General features: G+C 47.5%; 1 protein-coding gene across 1 annotated transcript in view; it reads right to left on the reverse strand.

Moving 5' to 3' along the window:
• Positions 1-772: 772 nt before the first annotated feature.
• The window catches only part of ADCY10 (adenylate cyclase 10), an 81142-nt gene continuing 55547 nt past the window's right edge, over positions 773-26367 (reverse strand). Inside the window, exons 28-36 of the mRNA XM_059727659.1 lie at positions 25108-25286; positions 23781-23937; positions 22838-23042; positions 22659-22755; positions 21099-21214; positions 20007-20124; positions 15464-15659; positions 8743-8931; positions 773-1511 (exon numbers count right to left, since the gene is read on the reverse strand). Of these exons, the coding sequence (XP_059583642.1) occupies positions 1335-1511; positions 8743-8931; positions 15464-15659; positions 20007-20124; positions 21099-21214; positions 22659-22755; positions 22838-23042; positions 23781-23937; positions 25108-25286 (1434 nt within the window). The 3' untranslated portion in view covers positions 773-1334. The remainder of the gene's footprint in view (positions 1512-8742; positions 8932-15463; positions 15660-20006; positions 20125-21098; positions 21215-22658; positions 22756-22837; positions 23043-23780; positions 23938-25107; positions 25287-26367) is intronic.

A 26367-nucleotide genomic window follows, 5' to 3' on the forward strand; every position in this document is an offset into this window, starting at 1 on the left:
CTAACAGAAACAGGATTCAGTACAAAAAATTACTTTTAATTAAATTAATTCACTTATTAAGGAGCAAGGAATGATCTGTAGGCAGAAAAACATTGATCCATGTCAGGCTCCCATGTCAGGCTCTGCAGCAACACCTGCTGTGAAAAGGCATTCATTACACAAGACAGCTGACAACTGAATTACAAAGTACATGAAATTACCAGACATACAAAAAACTAGAACTCTTGGTTCCAAAATGATACCTTTTATTAGACCAAGTGGAAAATGGCAAGAAAATTGTCCTTTTCTGCAAGCTTTTGGGATCAAAGTCCCTTCGTCAGGCTGTAGGAAAAGTGTAGATGGTACAAGATGGTAAAATGTCCCCATAGGTAGGAAATAAACTTCATTTTTGCACAGAGGGAGCTGAAAATGGAAGGCTGTCCCTCTGGGTCCATGAGAGTGTCTTTGTGAGCTGTGTTGAGTAGCTCTTTGATGTGTTGATCAGGTAGAATTCCTGCCCTGGAGGTGTCAGACGGCAGGCAGGGAGGTGGAAAAACTTCCTTGTTGTTCTGCAATGAAGTTTAAAATCCAAAATCGGCTAAAATTCAGCATCTTCCATGTTTCAGGGGTGTACTTGGTAGCCGTATTACAAGTACACCCCTGAAACATGGAAGATGCTGAATTTTAGCCGATTTTGGATTTTAAACTTCATTGCAGAACAACAAGGAAGTTGGTTTTTTTTCCACCTCCCTGCCTGCCGTCTGACACCTCCAGGGAAGGAATTCTACCTGATCAACACATCAAAGAGCTACTCAGCACAACTACCTCCCCAAAGCAAAGCTGAAGGCAGCTGAATTAGAAACTTCACAGACAGGCTAGCGCTCCGTCCAAAGGAGGATGTATAAGAAATTACATCTATTTTATTAAGTTACAATTACACAAACAGCGCCATCTGGGGATATCCTGGAGATATCCTAAAGTTTTGTGTTGGGTGGGCATTTGCATTAGCTATTTAGAGAATCTGAACACTGGTCCTAAGTGAACTAAAATTAGAAGATATATAACATTATTTTTAATTTCTATTTGAAAATGATTTAGACTTACTGGCTATGCCCCTAGACTCTGTTCCACAAATAAATTACTATAAAAGACTGAGATCCTGCTGAGTTTATTAAACAGTGCTGATAAATGCTCTAAGAACACAACAGCTAGACCATACTGCCTAAATTTGCCAAAGGAAGAGAAGGGCAAAAACAGGACTTTGCAGAGAACATGCATTTCCATGAGTGGTAGAGAAATAGTGTATGTGCTTACTGGTCTGAGCAGTGTAGGCTATTTGAAGAGGCCATTTCATGTTACTTTTCTTCTGGGAAAGGATTGTCTACGTCCAGAGCAGGTGCCCTCATGAGGTATTTGGTTCTATGGAACTTTCTAATTTCTGCTTCTGACAGGTCTCCTTCCCATGTGGGAAAGTCCGGAGCTGTCTTCAGCCATAAGTCTTCCATTGGCTCTCTTGCAGTGAACCACCACTCCTACAAAGAACAAAAGGAAAGTAAGACACAAGAGGGAAAATGGATCTCCAGGGGTTGTTTTTCTAAGGTGTTCAAGAAGGCTGGTGAAAGCCATGCTAGTTTTTCTTTTTGTGTGCCTGCATGATCTGCACTGCATAGGAAGGAAGAAGGATTAGGAAAGTAGCAATTTAATCCTTGGGTACGACTTGGCTTAAGAAAGTATTCTCTATTACTACTCAAGCAAGCACAGTTAACTTCCTTCTGAATGCTGGTTGCATTGTTGGGAAGTGCAACCAAGGACTACCACCTCCTTTTCCTGCCTGTCTTCCTGTTTGTCAGAGGCAAAGCAAGAATCCCCTGCAAACCACTCTGTTCTGCTTCTTCTAACCCACCAGGAGGATGGCTAAAAGAGGAAGTTAAGGGACCCTTTAGGTGAGTGGCTTTGGCTTGAAGATTTACTCTTGCTAACACTACAGAGACAGTATAATGGAAGTGCATGTATCAGAGATGTATCTTTGTACAGCAAGGTTTATGGCAAGGTATTTATCTCAGGATACAAACTCCTCAGAGGTGGTAAAACTGCATCTCTCCAGGGGCATTTGTACACGACACGAGATTTCTCATTTACACCACTGCAACTGCATTTGTGTTTGCACAAGCAGGATTTCTCACTGCTTTAAAAGTCTTTTTGGCCCAGTAAACTAAAGCTGCTAGAACACAGTTTAGTTTATGTCACCGCCGTATACATCATCTTATCTATGGATTTATGGCGTGTAAACACCCGGTGACTCAAAGACTTGTAATTACTTTCTTTTGCCACCAGGTGGTGCTTCCCTATTACTGTAATTCAGGCCTTCTGCCAATAGGTGCCCCTGTTATTTGCTGCTGTTTTTTGGGGGGGGGGGGGGGGGTTGGCTCCTGACCATCCCTCCCTCCCCCTACTCCAACAGCTGACTGCAGGCAGCCAGGGCACAGTGCAGGGGGCATCTCTAGTAGTTACCCTAGTAATAGCACAGAATACTTTATACAGAAATAAGTAAAGAAACGGAGGAGCAACCCATATTGCCAGTTACTGTTGTATACTATCCTCTGGTGAACGGTTCTCCTTGTTTGCAGCAGAGATGGAATTGCTAGTGTGAGGGTGATACTGCTCCTGACTGTAAGGGCTGGTCCCTAACTCATGTCTTCCAAAGTTTGTGGGGGAAGGTACAGGGAGCTTGAATATGATCTTGCCAGGGTAATCAGGACAGAGGCTATGTCCACGGGAATCTGGAAAACCTCTCCAAAACCATATTTCAAATCCCTTCCTTATCCTTCTCACGTGTCCTTGTAATGCAAGCAGTTAGCCGTTTGCTTTCCCAGCTATCTGTTTTTTTTTCCTTCTTCCAGTGGTGAAGAGACAAGTTATATTTCTGGCTGGCTTCATTCTGAGAAGCCAGGATTTGGTCCCCCTTGGCCTTAATGCTGCCTGCTTGTTCTGCACTGATACAGTCCCTTCTTGTCTCAATACGAGACAAAACTGAATATGAGGGGTGGGGGGAAGAGGGGTGGCAACAGAAGGTCCTGGTAAAACAAACTAGATTTAAGTCTGTTTCCATACTAACTCCACAGTGCAATTTTTAGGCCAGGTTTTTCACTATGAGAGGCAAATGCAGCAATTTTGCTTAGCTTCTAAATTCCAAACTACAGGCAGTCCTTGGACTTACGACACAATTGATTCCTGAAAACCACATCTTAAGTCAAAATGTCGTAACTTGGAACTGATTTTCCCATAGGAACAATGTTATAAATGGGGGATTGATTCCTGAACCAAGGCCCAATACCCTATTTTCACCAAAAATAACCCAGAATTTTGTATTAAATCAATTATAGATGAGTAATGTAGCTGCATTAATGTATTTGTATTGTAAATAGCAATCATATTGATTTGGAAGGACTTCTTTCTTGTGGGAAGAGCGCTCGGCCAAATCTGAACGGTTGCAAAGCTTTCTCTCATGCATGGATGAGCTCTATCTGACTCAAGAAGTCTACAGGCTGACAAGAGGTAAAGCGCTGCTCGACCTGGTGCTGGCAACAGGGGACGACCTAATCAGCGACCTAACGGTTGAAGGGAAGCTGGGTGACAGTGACCACGAGCTGATCATCTTCACCATCCGCCATAAAGCTGGCAAGTCAGTCAGCAATACCGAAGTCCTCGACTTCAAGAAAGCTGACTTTGACAAGCTCAGGAGGCTTGTCAGTAAGATCCTAAGGAAACACGACCCAAAGGGGAGAGGAGTTCAAGATGAGTGGTTGCTCCTCAAGGGAGTGATCCTGGATGCACAAGCAAAGTCTATCCCATCTCAGAGGAAAGGCAGCAAAAGGGCACAGCAATCCCCTTGGCCCTGCAGGGAACTAGTGGACCTCCTGCATCTAAAAAGAAAGACCTACAAAGGATGGAGGACTGGATCCACCTCCAAGGAGGAATGTTCTGCACTGATCCGGACCTGCAGGGAGCGAACCAGGAAAGCCAAGGCTGTGACTGAACTTCAACTAGCTACAAGTATCAAGGACAATAAAAAGTCCTTTTTTAGATATGTGGGGAGCTGGAGGAAAAGCAAGGGCAACATTTGACCCCTGCTTAACCAGATGGGACAACCAACAACCGGTGCCCGGAAAAAGCCAACTTGCTAAACGGGTACTACACACTGGCTTTTCACCAGTCCCAAGGGACACCTCTGCCCATTACGGGGCAGGAAGGCCCGGGTAAGGGAGATTCTTTACCCTCCATCAATGCTGACCTTGTGAAGGAACACCTTGACAGGCTGGATACCTTCAAGTCAGCCAGCCCTGACAGTTTACACCCCAGGGTACTCAAGAAGCTGGCGAGCATCATAGCTCAGCTCCTGGCATGGATCTTCCAGAACTCCTGGCGCTCTGGTGAAGTGCATGAAGACTGGAAGAAGGTCAATGTGGTGCCCATCTTCAAGAAAGGGAGGAAAGTGGATCCGGCAAACTACAGGCCCATCTGCCTGACCTCTATCCCGAAGAAGGTCTTAGAAAAGATTATCAAAGAGGCCATTCTTAACAGACTGGCCGATGGCAACATCCTGAGGATAGCCAGCACATGTTTGTTGCAGGGAGGTCTTGCTTTACCAACCTTATTTCCTTTTACGACTAGGTGACCTATCACTTGGACAAGGGAGAAGAGATATATGTCATACATCTTGACTTTAAAAAAGCCTTCGACCTGGTATCCCATGATCACCTCTTAGCAAAACTGGCTAACTGCGGCCTCGGCTTCACCATGATCCTTTGGCTAGGGAACTGGCTCCGTAATCGGACCCAGAAGGTGGCGGTTGATGGAAGTCAAACGTCATGGTGTGCTGTGACCAGTGGGGTCCCTCAAGGCTCTGTCCTTGGGCCTATACTATTCAACTCTTCATTAATGATGTGGACATTGGTATCAGAAGCGGACTGGCCAAGTTCGCCGATGACACCAAACTCTGGGGTAAAGCATCCACACCTGGGGACAGGAGGGCGATTCAGGCCAACCTTGACAGGCTCAGGAAATGGGCAGATGAGAACCTGATGGTGTTTAACATTGAAAAATGCAAGGTTCTTTACCTTAGGAAGAAAAACCTCCAGCATACTTAAAGGATCAGCAGTGCTATGCTGGCTAGCACTATGGACGAAAAGGACTTGGGGGTCAGGATTGACCACAAGATGAACATGAGCCATCAATGCGATGCTGCAGCTAGTTAAGTGAGCAAAACGCTGGCTTGCATCCACAGATGCTTCTCAAGCAAATCCCAGGATGTCATTCTCCCATTGTACTCAGCCTTAGTGAGGCTGCAGCTGGAGTACTGTGTCCAGTTTTGGGCTCCACAATTCAAAAAGGATGTGGAGAAGCTTGAGAGAGTGCAGAGGACAGCCACGTGCATAATCAGAGGTCAGGAGAACAGGCCTTATGATGAGAGGCTGAGAGCTATGGGACGCTAACCCTGGAAAAGCACAGGCTCAGGGAGGACCTGGTGGCTGCCTACAAGTATATAAAGGGGTGTACATCAGGATCTGGGGGGAATGTCTGTTCACTAGAGTGCCCCAAGGGATGACAAGGTCGAATAGTCACAAATTCCTCCATGACCTTTTCAGGCTGGACATAAGGAAGAACTTCTTTACTGTCCAAGCCCCCAAGGTCTGGAATAGACTGCTGCCAGAGGTGGTTCAAGCACCTACTTTGAACGCCTTCAAGAGACATTTGGATGTTTATCTTGCTGAGATCCTATGAACCCTGCTGACTTCCTGCCCCTGGTGCAGGGGGCTGGACTTGAAGATCTTCCGAGGTCCCTTCCAGCCCTAATGTCTATGAAATCTTTGACATGACTTTGCTGGACTTTTTGAAGGGCTCTTGGTTGGACTTCTGAAGGGTTCTTGCCTGGAGTCTTCTCAGGAGTTTTGGCTGCAGGTTTTTCTGGATTCTTGTCTGCTTTCTTAAAGAAAGCGTCCAAGGATGTATAGACAGATGTTCTCCAGGGAGATGGGTGCTGCAATAAACTTGTCCACTGGTGTGGTGCTGCATCAGAAAGTCATAACAGGGTGTCAATTTATAAATGTAAGTGCCGTTTGTTGCAACTTGAAACATCTTAAGTCAAGGACTGCCTGTATAGCCTACAGTTATAATCTGCCTCAAGGGAAAAGAAAATAAGATCTACCAAGAAAACTGAGGTGGTTTATAGTATATGAAAAATACTCTGATAGTGCCTCACAAGAGCAGATTAAAATTAGAGCAGGGATTATCAGCCTGTTTAGACTGACAGTGGTACTTTTGCTTCCAGAGCCAGTGGTGACTACTGTATCTCATGTATTCTACAGCTGTCTTGGCTATCTTCACATGGCCCACGTGCTTTGTCTGCACAGATTGTTGTGGTCAAGCACATGCTACCATGCACTGGTTGTCTGCTGGTTTACTTGTACTGCAAATTGCCAGTTGGAAGCATATTCCAAATGCTTTGGAGTATCTAATAGCTTTGAATCAGCTATTAGATAACAGCACCAAAAAGCCCCACTGAAGCACCCAATTTATACAGATGCTGTGGAGTCAGGTTGAAATAATGTGCTGCTTCTTCTGGTAAAGTGCTTTTGTGGGGGGTTGGGAGGTGTTAACATCCGTGGACAGCCCCTTCTTTCCACAGTTCACCCAATAGTGCTGTTTTTCAAGCTATAATCTGCTCCCACTCAGCCTAGGTGCAAGTACTAGGTTGCACCTACTGCCCTGAGATAGCTGCTCATCTGTCTACTCCAGTTCTAAGTATAATTTACACTGGTGTACAAAAATCATGTAAAGTACATAAGTGTAACTGGCACATGTTCAAGCCCTGCAATTTGCACTGGCAACAAACTAACCACTAAATGTGATCCCTGTATACAGCTTCATTCAAAATTGCTACCATCAAGGAGTTCACTGTAGCCTGTGTTCTGGGAGCAACAAATCACAAAGCCATGTTTCTTGGGAATAGTGGGTTCTGTATGACAAATGATACTAAATTATTAACAATATTGGATTTAGTATTGTTTACATCTACAACCCTTAGAAGCAGCCCAGTTATATCCAGGTAAGTCCTAAGTATGCTGTACTACTAAGATATCTGAGGGTCTTAGGCTGCCTCTCACTTCCCTGGCTGGGAGATATTGGAGTGCATCTATACATATGCTTTACTGTGGAGCTGACTAATTAGCTCTGCAGTAAAGCGTTACCATCTACACATATATCTGTATTAGGGCACAGTAAACTAACTAACTCCACTGGGTTATTTGACCCCAGCAGTCTTTCTGCACAGAGCAGGGGAGTTGGACCCAATGATCTCACAAGGTCCCTTCCAGCTCTAAGCTTCTGTGAATTTGTGTATGTAGGATCGTACTGTAGGATAGTACTTGTTCTGGACAACAGAGGAGTTATGTGCACCGAAACACATGTGTAGAAAGTGACCAGGGCTGGCTGGGGCATAAGGGTGCTACAGTGTGCCAGACAGCCCCACACTGTAGCACCTTCATGCCCCAGCCAGCCCCTCCATCACATGTCTACTGCTACATGCTAATTGCACATTTAGATACACTCACTAGCAGTACTTGTCAAGTATGGGTTTGTTTGCTTTTTAATGTAACTGGGGACTTGAAGGGGGGGGTTATTTTTTTTTAACGTAGCTGCCCCATAAGGTAATCAGTAGCACAGTTCATGGAATCCTGAAGGGGTTGTATTTCACACTGTGGGAAGGGAATCCTAGTGATGTGGGTCAATAAGTATATACAGTGGTGGGTGAAGGATCAAGTGCCAATTCCATTTCTTCCTCTGTGCCCTATCCTAAATGCCACACTACCCCCAGATGTTTGAAATATATCACAAATGTCAGTGGAAGTTAGTACCTACATGGGCTTAGAATGTGCATCAGTTCATCCAGGATGTGGATCATCTGCTTTCACAATCCTTCCCTTTGCTTCTCTACATAGCAGTTACTGAAATGCGCCCAACTCTACTTTCTTTCAAGGACTCACAAACCACTTTCAAGAGAACACGTCAGCTAAATTCTAAGGCTATGCGTAGACAAAACAAGGGGCATGTATGCATGACACTTTAAAGCAGGTTAAACGCTTTTCCACTGCTTTAATGGTGTTGGTGTTTGCATGCATCGGTGGCATATTACGCATTAATTCCAGCCACTGTAGTAAATTCGGTGGCATAATGTGCCTTAAATGACTTGGGGCACAGCAAACTAAAATTCCTCTGAGGAGTTTTAGTTTGCTGCCCTACAGCCGCGGAGTGAAGCACCAGGCTCTGTGCAGCTCAGGGGCTCTGCAGGAAGCCTGTGCAGGCAGCCTGACAGCAGCCAGGAAAGGCAGGCTCTGCCCCCCCACCAAGAAGAAGTGAGCCTGAATTCCCCCCACCGAGCCTGCTTGCCTGATCTGCAGGGGGGCCCAGTGCTTCCCTCTGCGGCTGCAGTGTCCCCCAGGACTGCTTGAGCCAAGTGCCTGTAAATGAGTGCTGCCTGTGTGGGGGCCACCACTGCCATGGAGGGAAGCACCAGCCCCGCCCTGCAACCCAGGGACCTTCGCCTGCCGGTAGCTTGCCCTCCCCTCCCCTGCATGACATGGGGGTTTAAAGGACCCTAAATTGAAGCGGTGTTTTTAAAAACCCACCACTTCAATTTAGGGCCCCTGTGTCATCTACACATGCCCTAAGAAAAGAGTTTATAGGTTACCCATTTTTGGAACTTACATCGCTTATCTCCAGCCAGGACCTCTCCAAAAAGTTACCATACATGTCACTGACTTCCAGCCCCTTCTCCAGGTAGAACTGACTCTGCTCTTCATGACCCAACATCAGAAAAACATAGGCTTTCAGGTGGTAAATCCTAGCATAATAGATAGGGCTTGTAGAGCATCGAGAGAACACTTCTTCCAAGGTCTAACAAGAAAACATTTGAAAGTCATATCAGAAGAAAGCCCAAGAGCTTTGAGACATACCATATTACAGCACAGGTATCTCCCTGAGGAGACAAGAAACCAATGGAAACAGGAATTAAATATAGTCCAGAAAGGATTCAGATTGCATGGATTCATCTCTGTCATGCTCCTAAGCAGGACTCTGTAACTTGGCTACCCAGAAGTCTTTCTTCCTATCTTCAAGACAATTCCCTTTTGGGAATTTTCATGAGCATAGGAACCTGCACTTCATTCAGCTGATTGCAGGCTTCCTGTGTCCTAACTCCTACTTGCAGGGAGAATCCAGAAGCACAAGATGAATGTGGTGGGGAGCCACCGTGATCTTAATAGCATGTTTTTCTGTTTCCTTGCAACATCAAAATATTCCATTGTGGTTTGTTCACCCAAACGATATGCAATAATTACTGACTCTCAAAATATACAACACAAGTGCAATGGTAACAAACTATTGCTGTTATAGTTTCATAGTTGGTAGGGTCGGAAGGAACCTGAGCAGACCATCAAGTCCGACCCCCTGCCATGGCAGGAAAGAGTACTGGGGTCAAATGACCCCGGCACGGTGTTCATCCAGCCTCCTCTCAAAGACCCCCAGGGTAGGAGCCAGCACCACTTCTCTTGGAAGTTGGTTCCAGATCCTGGCCGCCCTGACTGAAGTAGCACCTCCTGATATCTAGCCTGAATCTACCCTCTGCCAGCTTGCGACCGTTATTTCTAGTCACTCCTGGTAGCGCTCGGGGGAACAGGAACTCCCCCCAATGCCTGCTGGTCCCCCCTGACCAGTTTGTAAATGGCCACTAGATCCCCCCTCAGCCTTCTCTTGTGAAGGCTGAACAGGTTCAGGTCCTGTAGCCTCTCCTCGTAAGGCCTGCCCTGCCGCCCCCTGATCGTGCAGGTGGCCCTCCTCTGGACCCTCTTCATGCTGTCCACATCCCTCCTGAAGTGTGGCGCCCAGAACTGGACACAGTACTCCAACTGCGGCCTGACCAGTGTCGCATAGAGGGGGAGGATCACCTCCTTGAACCTGCTTGAAATGCATCTGTGGATGCATGACAAGGTGTGGTTGGCCTTCCTGTCCGCGTCCCCACACTGTCGGCCCATTTTCATTTTGGCATCAATAGTGACTCCAAGATCCTTTTCTGCCTCTGCACTGACAAGAAGGGAGTTCCCCAGCCTGTAGGTATGCTGCTGGTTCTTCCTCCCCAGGTGCAGCACCTTGCACTTGTCAGTGTTGAAACCCATCCTGTTCTCATTCACTCACCCCTGTAACCTGTCTAGGTCCGATTGCAGCCTATTCCTCCCTTCTAGCGTGCCCACTTCTCCCTACAGCTTAGTGTCGTCTGTGAATTCAAACAGGGTGCTTTTTACCCCATCGTCCAAGTTGCTGATGAAGATGTTGAACAGTGCAGGCCCGAGGACCGCGCCCCCATCCCTCCAGGTCGAATAAGACCCATCCACCACTACTCTCTGGATGCGGCCCTCCAGCCAGTTTGGGGCCCCTTTTGACTGTGTAGGTGTCAACGCCACAGTCCCCTAGTTTTTTAATGAGAATGGGGTGAGAGACAGTGTTGAAGGCCTTCCTAAAGTCCAGAAAGACTACATCCACTGCTACACCTGCATCTAAGGATTTTGTGACCTGGTCATAGAAGGCCACCAGGTTGGTCTGACAGGGCCTGCCTCTAATGAACCCATGTTGGTTGCCCCTAAGCATAATCTCCTCTGCTGGCCCCTCATGGACATGCGCCACGATAAATCTCTCAAAAAGCTTACCCATGATCGAGGTAAGACTGACTGGCCTATAGTTATATAAGAGAGAAACCCCATTTGTTGAGTCCCCCATTGATTTCTGGGTTCTAACATCATCGAACTCAAGTTTCTGTCTTCCCTATAAAGATAAATGGTATAGAACAGGGGCATCAAGCATACGGCCTGTGGGCCAGAACTGTTCCATCTCACTCAACGGTAATGCAGCAGGCTACCAGAATTTGGGGGGGCATGGCTACTGGAGCATGTCCTGCCACAAAAATTGGGGGCCCTGGACCTTGATGGACATTGCCATCAGTGTCAGGGGGCAACCAAGGGCTGTGCAGACACAGCCCTCACTTACCCTGCTGCTGCCTGCCCCTAGACCATACTGCCACCCATTGCTGGACCCACACTGCTGCCTGCCCCTAGATCCATGCCTCTGCCCTTTCCTGAGCCCATAGTGCCACCCAACCCCCCACACATGTTGTTGCTTGACCCCAGGTGCACACCGCTGCCTGCTCCTGAACCCATGGTGCCATCCAATCCTCCACTCAGGCTGCTGCCCACCTCTGGATCCACACTACTGCCTGCTCCCCCACCAGCACTGCTGCCCAATCCCTGACCAGCATCACTGCCTGCTCTCTCATCCCTGGACCAAGGCTGCAGGCTCTGGACCCAGATCCACTGCTGCTGCTGCTGCCTCCATAGATTCGGCCCAGAAGAAGCCCTGTGGTCTGGATTTAGTCAAGGGCCCATAGCGAGTTTGAAGTCCCTGATATAATTTAACCACCGAGTACAAAAATTGTGATCCTCCTCACCCCCACAGAAATATACAAATCTTTGCAAAAACATAAATATACACACACATATGTATGTGTGCACGTATGTGTATATTTATATATTGTATATGTTTATATGTTTTATATTTTATGTTTTATATTTTTATAGCTATATAAAAACATAAATACACACACACATATGCTGGTGTGTGTGTGTATATATGCATATACATATATACATACATACATATATGTATATATGTTTATATATGTATGTGCATATATATTTCTAGGTTGGCAGATCTCCTCCGGCGGGCTTTAAACTAGGCTCGTCAGGGGGAGGGGAAGATGAGGACGGGGGAAGCCGTGGACCACCAAACCATGTGGCACCCACAAGGACAGCCCAGCCTGAAGAAGGAGAACATCGGGAACCTGCAATCCATGGGGCGGCCAGCAGTACAGCACAGGTAAGCAATAAGCAGGTAAGCAATAAGGGGCCCTTTGGGAATCAGAGCTGGGGGGCAAAAAAGGCACCAGTCACAGGGCTCAAGTGCCTATATACTAATGCTAGGAGCATGGGGAACAAGCAGGATGAATTAGCACTCCTGCTTGCAGAAAACACCTACGACTTAGTAGGGCTAACAGAAACCTGGTGGGATTCTTCCCACAACTGGGCGGTACATATTGAGGGTTATAGGCTGTACAGAAAGGACAGGGTGGGGAAGAAAGGGGGAGGGGTTGCGCTCTATGTCAATGAGCAATATACATCGACCCTTATCAAGACGGAATCGAAGGAGAAGAAAGTAGAAGGTTGTGGGTTAAGTTACATGGGGGGCAAGGAGAAAAGGATTTAGTGGTGGGGGTCTGCTACAGACCCCCACACCAAGGGGAAGAACTAGACTCGGGGCTCCTGAGGCAGCTCTCAGAGACCATAAAAACTAAGGAGGCGGTAGTCATGGGGGACCTAAACTACCCAGACATCTGCTGGGAGACACAGACAGCAAAGTCCCAACATTCACGCACGTTCCTATCCTGCGTACAGGACCTCCACCTGACACAGGAGGTACACGGTCCCACTAGGGGAAATGCCTTACTGGACCTGGTATTGGCAACGGGGGATGATATGGTAGGGGACCTACAGATCAGTAGTCACCTGGGGGACAGTGATCACCAAATAATAGAATTCACCATAAGACGTCGAGTGGGTAAGGTAACTAGTAGGGTGAAAGTGCTAGACTTTAGGAAAGCTGATTTCAATGAACTCAGGCGATTAGTCAAGGATGCACTGCAGAGTAGGAGTTTTGAAGAGATGGGAGCCCAGGAAGGGTGGCTGTGCCTTAAGGAAATGATCCTTCGGGCACAGAGGGAGACGATCCCAATGCGAGGAAAAAGAGGGAAAGGGGCCAGGAGGCTTCCTTGGCTGACCAGAGAAATCCAGGGCAGCCTGCGGACTAAAAGGGGAGCATATAAAAAGTGGAAAAGGGGAGAGATTACCAAAGAGAAGTATACCTCCTCTGCTCGTGCTTGCAGGGAGGCAGTTAGACGGGCCAAAGCTACCGTGGAGCTGAGGATGGCATCCCAAGTAAAGGATAACAACAAATTGTTTTTTAGATATATAGGGAGTAAAAGGAAGGCCCGGGGTGGAATAGGACCCCTACTAAATGGGCAGAAGCAATTGGTGACGGACAGAGGGGACAAGGCTGAACTCCTCAACGAGTTCTTTGCCTCAGTGTTCCTAAGTGAGGGACACAACAAGTCTCTCACTGGGGTTGTAGAGATGCAGCAGCAAGGCTCCAGACTTCCATGCATAGACCCTGAGATGGTGCAGAGTCACTTGGAGGAACTGGATGCCTTTAAGTCGGCAGGCCCGGATGAGCTCCATCCAAGGGTACTGAAGGCACTGGCCGACGTCATTGCACAGCCAGTGGCGGTAATATTTGAATGCTCGTGGCGCACGGGCTAGGTCCTGGAGGACTTGAAAAGGGCCAATGTGGTCCCTATTTTCAAGAAGGCGAGGAAGGAGGACCTGGGCAACTATAGGCCAGTCAGTCTCACCTTCATCCTAGGCAAAGTCTTCGAAAAAATTATCAAGGTTCACATTTGTGAGAGCCTGGCAGGAAAAATTATGCTGAGGGGAAACCAGCACGGGTTCATAGCAGGTAGATCATGCCTGACTAATCTAGTCTCTTTTTATGACCAGGTTACAAAACGCCTAGACGCAGGAGTAGGGGTTGATGTCGTATACTTAGACTTCAGGAAGGCCTTCGATACGGTATCCCACACCATACTGGTAAACAAGTTAAGAGGCTGTGACTTGGATGACTACACAGTCCAGTGGGTGGCGAATTGGCTAGAGTGTCGCACCCAGAGAGTTGTAGTGGATGGGTCGGTATCGACCTGGAAGGGTGTGGGCAGTGGGGTCCCGCAGGGCTCGGTCCTTGGACCGATACTCTTCAATATCTTCATCAGTGACTTGGACGAGGGAGCGAAGTGTACTCTGTCCAAGTTTGCGGATGACACAAAACTGTGGGGAGAAGTGGACACGCCGGGGGGCAGGGAACAACTACAAGCAGACCTGGGCAGGTTGGACATATGGGCAGAAAACAACAGAATGCAATTCAACAAGGAGAAATGCAAAGTGTTGCACCTAGGGAGGAAAAATGTCCAGCATACCTACTGCCTAGGGAATGACCTGCTTGGTGGAACAGAAGCGGAAAGGGATCTTGGAGTCCTAGTGGACTCCAAGATGAACATGAGCCGGCAGTGTGACGAAGCCATCAGAAAAGCTAATGGCACTTTATTGTGCATCAGTAGATGCATGACGAACAGATCCAAGGAGGTGATACTTCCCCTCTATTGGGCGCTGGTCAGACCGCAGTTGGAGTACTGCGTGCAGTTTTGGGCACCACACTTCAAGAGGGATGTGGATAACCTGGAGAGGGTCCAGAGAAGGGCCACTCATATGGTTAAGGGCTTGCAGGCCAAGCCCTATGAGGAGAGACTGAGGCACCTGGACCTCTTCAGCCTCCGCAAGAGAAGGCTGAGAGGCGACCTTGTGGCTGCCTATAAGTTCACCACGGGGGCACAGAAGGGAATTGGTGAGGTTTTATTCACCAAGGCGCCCCTGGGGGTTACAAGAAATAATGGCCACAAGCTAGCAGAGAGCAGATTTAGACTAGACATTAGGAAGAACTTCTTCACAGTTAGAGTGGCCAAAGTCTGGAATGGGCTCCTAAGGGAGGTGGTGCTCTCCCCTACCCTGGGGGTCTTCAAGAGGAGGTCAGACAGGCATCTAGCTGGGGTCATCTGAACCCAGCACTCTTTCCTGCCTATGCAGGGGGTCGGACTCGATGATCTATTGAGGTCCCTTCCGACCCTAGCATCTATGAATCTATATAAAAACATTGGTCAAACATTATACAATCAAAGCTGTGTTAACTGGCATTTAAGTAACTGGAATACTCTATTAACCAGAATTTCTGGCTGGCTGGCCAGCCAAACACAGGGGAGGAGGTAGGGGAGCTCTCACGCAGTGGCCACCACCACCCACCACCCTGCGCTGCTGCTGCTCGGCATGCAGCCACCGCCATCCCCCTTCCCCTCCCCCACGCCACATGTGGCCAAAACCCCCTGCCTCAGGTAACCGCAATTTTTAGATAACCAGCACTACCCCCTTACCCCACTCATGCCAGATAACAAGGCTTTTGCTGTATATAGTCAAATATTATAAATAATGTTTGACCAATTTCTAACAACTATCTCCAAAAATTGAAAGTTTTTATATTGTTTTATAGGCTGCTCTCCATTGACCTGATGCAAAGCTCATTGACCCCCATGTCTGACATCTCTGATCTTTGGATGAGGTTAACTGTCTCTAGCCCCAGTACAAGATGATGTTAGTCTACCACTGTTAGAATATTACATTTTATAGGATTTCCCCACAACATGAACTGCCCCTTCTCTCCCTCTCACCTTTAGCACCCTGGTACGTGTCTCTCGGACCTTTTGAGGTTTAATCTCAGCATGATTATGTAGTCGAAGGATGTGACACTCCAAGAAACTGCAACATCCATAAGCAGCAAAGAGCGAGGCACTAGTTCTCCTCATTAACCGTCTGGCCTTTTCAAAAGGCTCTCGGAAGTTGTCCCACTGCTGAAGTCTGGCAAACCTATATCAACAAGAGAGAAATCTATGTCAGATCAGAGGTCAGATTATTGGACCATCACCTCAGGAACAGCTTTCAGCCCTAATCAATACTTTTTTTTCAGAAAAAGATGAAAAGCCCATGCTGTGAAATGCTATATATTGGGAAAAGGAATTTCATCCTAACCCTTGCAATGAAGTATGAGACTTGATTACCAATGAAGTAGTGTAAAGCCAGCATGTTTTTTCGTGCCAGAGCTGTACAAGGTGTCTAACATGATGACTTGAATTTTCTTGTTAAGAAGGCTTTCAGGCTTCTCTGTATTCGATTTACTCCTCTAATAGAACTGAATAAAGAGAGACTTGTCATGTTTGGGGGCATCATAACAATAGTGGCCTTTGGTATTTTCAAAGGCCTTTGTAGCAGCAGGGGAAAAGGGGTTAAATCTATTGCTTCCACCAGAGTCCTGCTGGAGAAGTCATGTAGCTAGCTAGTAAAACTCTAAAGAGGTATGCAGATGTCCAGAGCTTGAGTAAGACAATCTAGGGCCTTAGGCACTAGGCCTGTGCAAAGCAGCCAGTATTTGCTTCGGATTCGGCCTATTTGCAGGACAGCGATTCAATTCAGAGATTCAAATCACTGTCCCAGTTCAATTCGACTGAATCAGATCCAAAAGATTTGGTGCCGTTTCGGAGACTGGGCCATGGACTAAACAGGCAGCTGACACATCTGCCTCCACCTGGTAAGTCTGTTGGGGTTGGGGGAGGAGGAAGGGAAGGGGTATGGGAGAGGGAGGGATTGGGGTTAGGGCTAGGACAAGCTGCCCAGCTGGGGCGAGGGGGGTGGGGGCGTGTAACTTGGAGAGGGAAGCAGGTGGGGGGGGGGGGTGCATGGGACGTGGGTGCGTCAGCACTTTGAGCAGGGGCTCTGCCCTACTGCCGTTTGCCCAGCTGGAGCAGGGTGGGGAGGTGGGATGCAGGCACGGCTTGCTCTGGGCACAAGGGGCCAAACAGCAGCAGGGCATAGCCCCCACTCCCAGCAATGCTGCACCTGTATCCCACACCCCCTCGCACCAGCTGGCAAGTGGTGGCAGGGCAGAGCCCCTGCTCCCAGTGCTGATGTGAGCGCAGCAGCACTGGGAGCAGGGGCTATGCCCTGCTGCCGCTTGTCCCCTTCCTCCCAGAGTGAGCCGTGCCTGCATTGTGCCCCCCCTCCCCTGCGCCAGCTGGGCAAGCAGCAGCAGGGCATAGCCCATGCTCCCAGCGCTGCTGTGCCCACATCAGCACTGGGAGCGGGGACTCTGCACTGGCACCACTTGCCAGCTGGCACAGAAGTGCAGACGCAGCAGCGCTGGGAGTGGGGACTCTCCGCTGCTGCCTCTTGCCAGCCAGCTTGGAAGGCACGTAAAGGTGGTGCTGGTAGTGCTGGCAGCGGGGACTCTGCACTGCCACTGCTTGCCAGCCGGCACAAACAGGCATGGGATGCAGGTGCGGCAGCCCTGGAAGCGAGGAATCTGTGTTGCCGCCACTTGCCAGCCAGCGTGGAAGGCACATAAGGGTGGGCATAGCAGTGCTGGGAGCGGGGACTCTGCGCTGCCACCGCTTGTCAGCCGGCGCGAACAGGCATGGGATGCAGGTGCGGCAGCCCTGGGAGCGGGGACTCTGTGCTGCAGCCACTTGCCAGCCGGCCCAGAGGGGCAGGCACTGCCACCACTTGCCAGCCAGTGTGGGAGGGGACGGGATGCAGGCACAGCAGCACTGGGAGTAGGGGCTATGCCCTGTTGCCGCTTGCCCCCTTCTACCCGGAGTGAGCTGCACCTGCATCCTGCCCCACCACCCCAGCTGGGCAAGCAGCAGCAGGTCATAGCCCCTGCTCCAAGCACTGCCATGCCCACATCCGGTGCCCCCTCTCCCCAAGTCCTGTGCCCCCTGGACAGCTGGTCCCAGCCCCAACCACAGTACCCCTCCCTCCCCCAACCCCAACACTTACCAGCTGGAGGCAGCTGTGTCAGCTGACTGTTTAGTCTATGGCCGAATCGCCAAATCTTTTTCCAAATTGATTTGAATGCTTTGAAGAGATTTGGAGCTTTTAATTCATTTCCCAATTCAATTCAGATTCAGAGATTCGGTCCCTGAATCGGGCTGAATCTCCTCCAAATCAAATCAGCTACTGAAGCTTCACATAGACCTATTAGGCACGTACCAAGTAGGCCTGTGCAAAGTGGCTAGTATTTGCTTCGGATTCCAGGGACAGTGATTTGATTCGGTGATTCAAACCACCATCCTGAATCGATTCGGCCGAATGTCTGAGTCACACAGGTCCATCCCCTGCCTGCTCTCCCAGCCCAGCAATGGCTGCCCCGCTCACCCCAGCTACCGGCACTATGAAAAAAAAAGCCCCGACTCAGCGGGTGCTGCCGGGCAGGGGGCGATCGCCACTGCCTCCCGCTGCCCCACGCTGCGTGGGGGGGTTCTGCATGACCCCCCGATCCCTACTGCTCCCCCAGCCCCCCGTGGCTGCCCCACCCACTGCGGCTCCAGCCCTTTAAGAAAACGCCCTACATTCACTGTTCCTTCCAGCGGGGAGTGATCCCCGCTGCCCCACACCATGTGGGGGGCTCTCCACAAGCCCCCCAAAGCCCTGAGGCTGCTGCAGGAGTGAGTTCCAGGGCCTTTCTCCGTTTGTTTTTTCTTAAAGGGCTAGAGCTGGCCCAGGTGGGACACCCATGGTGGGGGCTGGGGGAGCGAGAGGGAGTCAGGAGCTTGTGACAGTACCCCCCATGCAGCGGGGATCGCCCCCCTGGCCCAGCAGCACCCGGTGAGTCAGGGCTTTGTTTTAAAGTACCGGGAGCTGGGGCAGGCAGGGCAGCCATGGCAGGGCTGGGGGAGCAGGCAGGGGATGGTGCCTGACAGGGGTCCCCCCATGGTCCCCTGTCTCCTCCTCCAGCCCCCCCTCCTTCCCCACCCCTAGTACTTACCAGCTCCGAGTCTGGCTGCAGCTCCCTGCTGCAGCCACCAGGCACTGTCTGAATCAAAGCTCTCTGAACCTTTTCCAAAATGTGGAGAGCTTTGAATCGATTAAGACCTTTTAATTGGTCCTGATTCGATTTGGATTTGGAGATTCAGCCACTGAACTGGGCCAAATCTCTTCTGAATTGAATCACCACCCAAAGCTTCGCACAGCCCTAATACCAAGACTCTTCCCCCATGCTGTGGCTATTTTCATCCCACAAGATGTAACTATAGCCACATTCATACAGTCAAATTTGAGGAGGTCCAAGATTGCTTCAGTGGATAGGTCTGGCAATACAGCCACTTGCTGTTCTTCCTGGGAACAGCATAAGGGGTAAGAATAAGACCCCATTGGAGCAGGAAGACCTCCCTTCCCACCCAGAGAGGCAAGAGCAGTGGAATCCTCCAATATCTACTCCAGACACTAGAGTGCAATTGCTGACCTGCACCCTTCTGCCATGCACCAAGGGTGACATTCTGGTTCCTTCCTGGTCATCTGAGTTTCCAGATTTGGTGGTCTACATCACATTTTTGGTTACCTTGGTGGCCAAAAATGCCACTTACACCTGAATAAGGGCTCTGTGGAGGCAATGTCATGAAGAAGTAGCCCATTGATAGAACCTCTCCTGAGTCACCCAAAATATAGTAGAAGAGACTTAGCTGAAATACTCCCGTTATTGTGCTAATGGGGCAGCAATTCTGCTTCCAAAAAGAAGGTAATATAGGGAAGATGAATGGAACGAGGTATGAAAGTGATATCCCTATTATTGTAAACCAGAAAAAAATACAAAAAACTAAAAGCAAAATAAGAATGACTCAGCTATTGCTGGGCTAGGTCTTATGGTGGATATTAGGATAGAAATTCAGCTACTAACAGGAAGACACTGCTCAGGAAATTATGCCCTGTTAGCCTGGGAGAGACTGTGCTAATAGCTGTGTTCAGCTTCCAAGCAAGCTGAAGGTAAGTGAGAAATTTCAGAAAGTCTGCATGGATTCAGACTGAGCTGAGTGCTTTGGCAGTTAATAAATGTGTGATGCATGCATTCCCGAAGACTCCGCAGAAGACTTCCACGCTGGTAAAGAAAAAAGCATAGCCAATAAACAACCACCACAATGGTCCTTCCATAATTATAGGTGAGCAGAATCCCATACAATCTAACTTAACTACTCTGAATCATATCAAAATACCAGATCAACCATCTGATTTCAATGAAGTCATTCCTGGACAAAGGGCCTACCCAACAGGAACGCTTCTGATGGCACTCAGCTCAAAGTTCCTAAGTTCCAAGCTACTATTGGCCAAAATAGAAACTAAACCCATAGCAGGGAAAAGCAATTTTGAGGAGACTTTGTATATTACCAAATGGCCAAGGATGAGTAGAGTCCAAGCATTATGCCACTCTGAGACATAAGGATACAGTTTGTTTCATTTTGCTGTACAAATTCCAGGCACTCTTTAAATGGCTTATATGTCCACCCTGTAAAAGAAATTTGCATTAGAGAAGCAATCTTTCCCTGAGGCAGTTGCATGTCTCCTTGCTCTGATGCCACCAGATTGGACACTGGTAGTCAAAAGGAGTAGCTGACTTTCCTACTAGATGACTAATTCAGAGATCAATCAAAATCTAACAGAAAAGTTGCAAAGTTGTGGGGTTACTTGGCACTTTTGACTGTCAGAGATTCAGCAAACATAACCTAGAGCAGAGAAATAGACCCAGTGCTTTTGCAAAAAAGTATTGTGCCAACAACTTTTTACTGTGGTAAAAGGTTATTGTACGATTCTACTCAGTACTACTGGGAACACCAGCTCTGTCTTGTTTGGTCTAGCAAGTAGAAGGACTGCTCAGGACCTAACTGGAGACACCATTATACCAAGAAAAATGTGCATTAGCCAATGTGGCTATTTTCACTTGTTAACTGATGAAGGCTATACTGATAAAAGCATTTGCATACCATGAGGATTTTGCCAGTTTAGGGACACCCTTATAGCTATGTAGACAAAGACACACACACACACACACACACACACACACGTTAGAAAATTGGCACTGTCTTGGGGCTGGAAAGCAGGGAAATTGGAACAGGTACCAAGAGGCATTCTTCCATTCTGACTGGCTTAGTCAGTTCTGCAGTAGGGGACAGCCAAGTTACAGGAAGCTTTCTGGCCAACTTTACATCCTCCCATCTCCCAAAATTAGACTCCAAATAGTGTGCAATAGCATCCAACCATGTCAAACTTCACACAGAGATGAATATCCCTTCATTTAAGCTAGAACCCCTTTTCTCTGAAACAGTTTAGCCCCTTACTTCAAAAACCAACCATTTCAATTGAAATAAAACTGAAAAATGCCAGACTGAAGCCCCCATTTTTGGTGACCATCCCTGACAAGGAGAAAGAAGACCTTTGCAAAGCATGTTGCTCTCTGTGATCCTCATCATCATCAGTACTTACCAGCATAAAGCAAAAGATCTAGACAGCTCGAAAAAAGACAAGCCTGTGCAAGGATCTTCTCCTCTCGAATGGCCAACTTCTCAAGCCACTGCAGCACTTGCTTACATTCCTGGTTCCTAGGGAGAAACGCAACAAGGAGCCATTGTGGAGGGTTACTCCACAACCCAAACAGAATAAGAAGTAATGTTTCTTCCTTGTGCCTTTATTCTACCATTTCTCTTCCTTTATTCATGCCTTATCCTCTGTTTTCCCATACACTTCTCCACTCATCAATCTACCCTACTTTTCCATCCAAGGTAGGGGTGTGCGAAACGGGCCGTATTCAATTTGGATTTGGATTCGGTCCAAATCGGGGACAGCGATTCAATTAGTTGATTCAAATCACTGTCCCCGATTCGATTCAACGAATCTGAATCTGAAGATTTGACGGTGATTCGGAGAATCAGTGATTCAGCCATAGACACAGCTTTAAATGTTTTTTCTACATACCTTGAGGTAGCAGGCGCAGCTTGTGATCACTGTGATGCTGGGGTGGATGGAGTGTCCCACAGGAGCACGGGGTGGTCCCTTGCATGCTTGCCAGCAAAGCCGGAAGTAAACCAGAAGTACTTCCAGTCCACTTCTGGGAGCGCACCGGGGCCCCCCTGCGTCTCCCCGGCTCAGTGACCGGCCACAGGGGAACCCTGAGTGCGCACCCCAGACTCAGGAGGCACCAGTCACCGAGCCGGGGGCTGCACGGGGGCCCCCTGCGCACTGCTTGGCAGACCGGGGAGTGGACCGGAAGTGCTTCTGGTCCACTTCCGGGTCTGCTGCCAAGCGCACGGGGGAGCCCCCTGCACTCCTGTGGGATGCTCCATCTGCCCCACCATCTCAGTGTGCATGAGCCGCTTGGTACCTTGAGGTATGTAAAAAAAACATTTAAAGCTGTGTCTATGTCCAAATCACCAAAGCTCTCCGAATTGATTTGGAGGGTTCTGATTCAATTTGGAGAGATTAAAGGGTCTCCTGATTCAATTCAGATTCGGAGATTTGGCCACTGAATCGGGCCAAATCGAATCAGGGACTGAATCTTTGCACAGCCCTAATCCAAGGTTCTTTGAACAACAAGCTTATGGAGAAGAGTTTCAGTATACCAGCTCAAAATGCAAGACTTGGAATTGCCAGTGATGGTCTACCAGCATTCAAAGTCTTCCCCAACATTCAAAGTCTCCAAGTATGCTTTTATCTGCAAGGACCAGAGTGACCAATCTATCCCTGCAGACAAATGTGCTGTAGAGCAAACAAATATGTGATCAGGATGCCACTCTAGCCTACAGAATGTAGTAGTTGGTGATATTAAGAATATGGAATAACCCTTTTATCTGCTGGAGAAGGAAGAAAACAAAGGTGACACATGATCCCTCCCAGTCTACATGACCAAGACTCATAAACCCCAAGAGTAGAGATATATACCGCTCTTTGCAGGAGGAATAGATTTCCCTGAGAAGGAAAATATCAGTCAAGCCAAACAAAAGCCAAACATCAGCTTGTCCATATAGGAAAATAAGATTTATCTAATACCTCATGCTCAGAAAGAGGGATTGGAAAAGTACGCTAAGAATCATATAGTCCTGGTTGGGTTTCTTCAGATGCAAACAGATTTCATGGGCTCGATAGCCTGAGGAGAAAACACGCATATTAAATGTTTCGCTCTTAACTGTGACAAGTTCTCAAACGAAAAATGACGCCAGAAGACTTACCTAATTCAATTGAAAGTGGCAGGTTACCTAAACAGTGCTTTATATAGGCCAAAGACTGTGCTAATTTAATGGTGGTTAATAGCCCTCCTCCAACCAGCTTTAGGTGAGAGCTACGTTGGATGGCCATCAACTCATATTTCATCCAGTCATCTTGGCAACCAATTGTCTGGCAGCAAAGTGCATATTCTATGTAAGATGAAATGATCTGAAACAGTCCAAACAAGAAAGCCCGTGAGCTTGGACCTGTAGATTAGAACATTATGTCAAGTATTACCTGGCGCAAGCTTAAAGGGAACTGGATAAAATCTCCAGATTCCTTTTTTCAATTTCCCTTACAATGCTCACCATTAAAAAGTTTATCATAGTTACCAAAGTTTATTAGGGTCACATCTAAAGGCAGCAATCAGGATTGTCCTACTATTGTGCTTGGTACCATACAGGCACAAAATATAAATTTGTATAAGAAATCAATAATAGCTTAAAAATTGGAAGCAACCAAAACAGATGGACGGACATACAGAACTACCTGAATCTCAGGCCAAGTCTTTTGGGAAGTTCAAAAATGTCAGTGAATTTTCATTGTCACATTAGGAGATCTCTGTTATCTCTGTTCTTGCCAGAGATAAAGTGTTGAAATGTCATAAGAGAGTTTACAGCCATCTTAATTACTGGCAGAGAGAGAAGCAAAGCATGCCACAAAAATCACAAGCAGGCTGGTTTCCCATGACATTTTTAGCCCTAGAAGCTTGGATGGCTTGAATAGCATTCAAGGAAAAAAATGGATTCATTGGGATTTTACCCCAAGCAAAGTATTTGAGACGTTACATGTTGGTCCAGAGCCAATGTAAATTAGATGTCAGCTCCTCAGTCCCTTTACAAAAGTGTGTGCCCTAGCAGTTGGAAGCCAGGGCATATTAGTTATTTTCTTCTCTTTAGGACTTACCTGGTGCTCGTCCTCCGATTCCTCTGCTGAGTTCACACTCATGAGTGCTGCTAGCTGAGAAAACTTCCTGCTGGTGTTAGCAGAGTCCTGGCTGAAGATCTGCCACAATAAGGAAAGGCAGTGGTTCTGCTGATACAGACAAGCTAGTTTCTTCTCCCTGTTGCACCAGAGACATTTTTAGGCAGAGAAGGTCTTAGCAGCCCCAAAATCTAACTATTGTAGCTTATCAAAACAGAACAAAGAAAGCAGTCAGAAAGCTCATCTGGGCTATTCTATGTCCTCCTGGGAGGGGAGGCAGCCAAGAGAACGTCGGGGCAGGTGAGGGAAAAGGAGCAAAGTAGGAGGAGGAAAGTTGAATCTTTGGAAGGCTGTATGCTAGCAGTGGTGCTAGAAGCAAAAAGGGTGATAAAGCAAAGGCTGGGGTACCAATGCATATGAGTTTAACCATGAGGAGAAGGCAGGAGACAATTCTGCCCCACAACGTCCAGCTCAGAGAAGGACAACAGTGCCCTCCTTCCCACACTTTGGCTTGGCTGACAAGAGGCAGAAGAGAAGATGAGGCTGCTGTATGGACCCAGGCTACAACAGAGCAGCACTTCAGTTCCAGATAGATGTAGCCCCCTGCCAGCTAAGTACGAGCCTGCAGCTATGACCCCAGGCTGCAGCCTGCTGAGCATCTTCCTTATCTAGGCCCCAAGCCTGTAGGTTCATGTTAGCACAGCAATGAGGGCCTCAGCCAGGGCACAAAGGAGCAGCTGTAATTGAGGCAAAAGCTTCCCCCTTGTCCCCCCACTATTATCTGTTCTGGCTGTGCTACTTGGTTCCAGTGGTTGTATGACTTACTTTGCAGCTGTTACAGTCAACCCAGGATCACAAAGGCTGAGAACTACTGTCCTATATGGGTTGTACTATCATTTATCAGGACTGGGTAAGTTAAAGCATTTTTCCCATATTGGTATATGAGCGTTCCCTTTGAATGACTGGTTAGCAAGAAGAGTCAGTTATAATCTGCCTTTAAACTGTAGCAGTTTGTCTAAAAATATCCTCAAAAGTCTAGCCCTGTTTTTCAAAACAATTGCCTCACTCTTGCATACTGTACCACTGAAGAGTGTAGCCATTCATAATTCTCCCTTTGTCATTGTATCTAAGCATTTGTGTTTAAAGCTTCGTTCCTGCAAAGGCTTAAGTACAATCTTACCATGAAGTATGAGAGTTGTTCAAATACTTCATGTTAAGCATATGCATAAGCATTTGCAGTATTAGGGCCTAAATAGTGTCCAAGGGTAAACTCTACCCAACCCAATTTTACTCTGATTCTGCTTCCTACCCAGTTTTGCTAGGATGCGGACAAGGCTGGTTCTTCTGTTGAGATGCATGCTTCGACATTTCTGTCACGGTCTTAAAAAAGACTCCAATTGAAGTAAGTGGGAACTTCCTGCCAAGTAAACTCAAAGCCTTCTTGAACATTTTCTTTGCCAGTTTCATTTGGCCCATATTATAGCACACCTGTAGAAAGGTACAAACAATAAAACAAGGACTGTAATGCTGTCTTTCAACTGCACTAACAGAAGCTGTTGGCTGTCAGATATCATTTTCTATACCTAGCACTGGGACAAAAAAAGCAGAGACACCAAATACCGTATTTACTCAAATATAAGACAAGGTTTTTTTCCCCCCAGTCAGCATGGGGGGAAAAGCTCCTCGTCTTACATTTGCATACAAGCAAACCTCATCAAATGCACCATCTACGGCATGTGCTCATAATGGAAACAAACTATGCAGTTGATTAAATCCAGCCAACACTGAGCATGACTGTAAAACATACAACCTGTATTAGACAATTTTTTTACAAAAATATTTGTGTGTATATGTATGTATGTGTACATATATGTGTGTGTGTATGCATGTACATATACATCTACATATGCTGGGTTTTTTACTGTAGCCGTGTTGGTCTAAGGATATAGGCAGGCCAGGTTCTTTGGGTAGATGTGATATCTTTTATTAGAACAACTGAGTAGTTGGAAAAAAGTTCTTTGCAAGCTTCTGGGTGCAATCACTCTTCTTCAGGCATAGGAAGTCTCTGCTGTTAAGAGATTTCCTATGCCTGAAGAAGGGTGATTGTGCCCAAAAGCTTGCACAGAACTTTTTTCCAACGACTCAGTTGGTCCAATAAAAGAGATCATGTTCCAGGTTGAATCAGCCAAATCAATTCCAAATCGTATCAATTGAGTAGAACTCAATCACTCCAAAAACCATATTGATTGAGCAGGCAGAACTCACTCGTTCTAAACACCATGTATGGTGCTATAACCAATGAGCATACTTTGTCCCAGGTTCTCAGCCTGGGACTTCCAATATTCCCAAATCCATTAGCAGGCATCCTACACCCAGAGGCCTTGGGATTCAGATGGCCCCACTTGATCTACATTTGATCTGAGACAAAAGGCCAAGAAGCATTAGTACAACTTATCTGAATAAGATACATGGTAGTGTCCATTGCATGCAGTTCCCCATAGCACTGATTCCTTTTAAAGCCATAGTGAGCCACCATACTACATATATATTCAATGTTCTCTTCACTCCC

This window comes from Alligator mississippiensis, chromosome 5 (assembly GCF_030867095.1).
Source record: "Alligator mississippiensis isolate rAllMis1 chromosome 5, rAllMis1, whole genome shotgun sequence".
NCBI classification, from domain to species: Eukaryota; Metazoa; Chordata; order Crocodylia; family Alligatoridae; genus Alligator; species Alligator mississippiensis.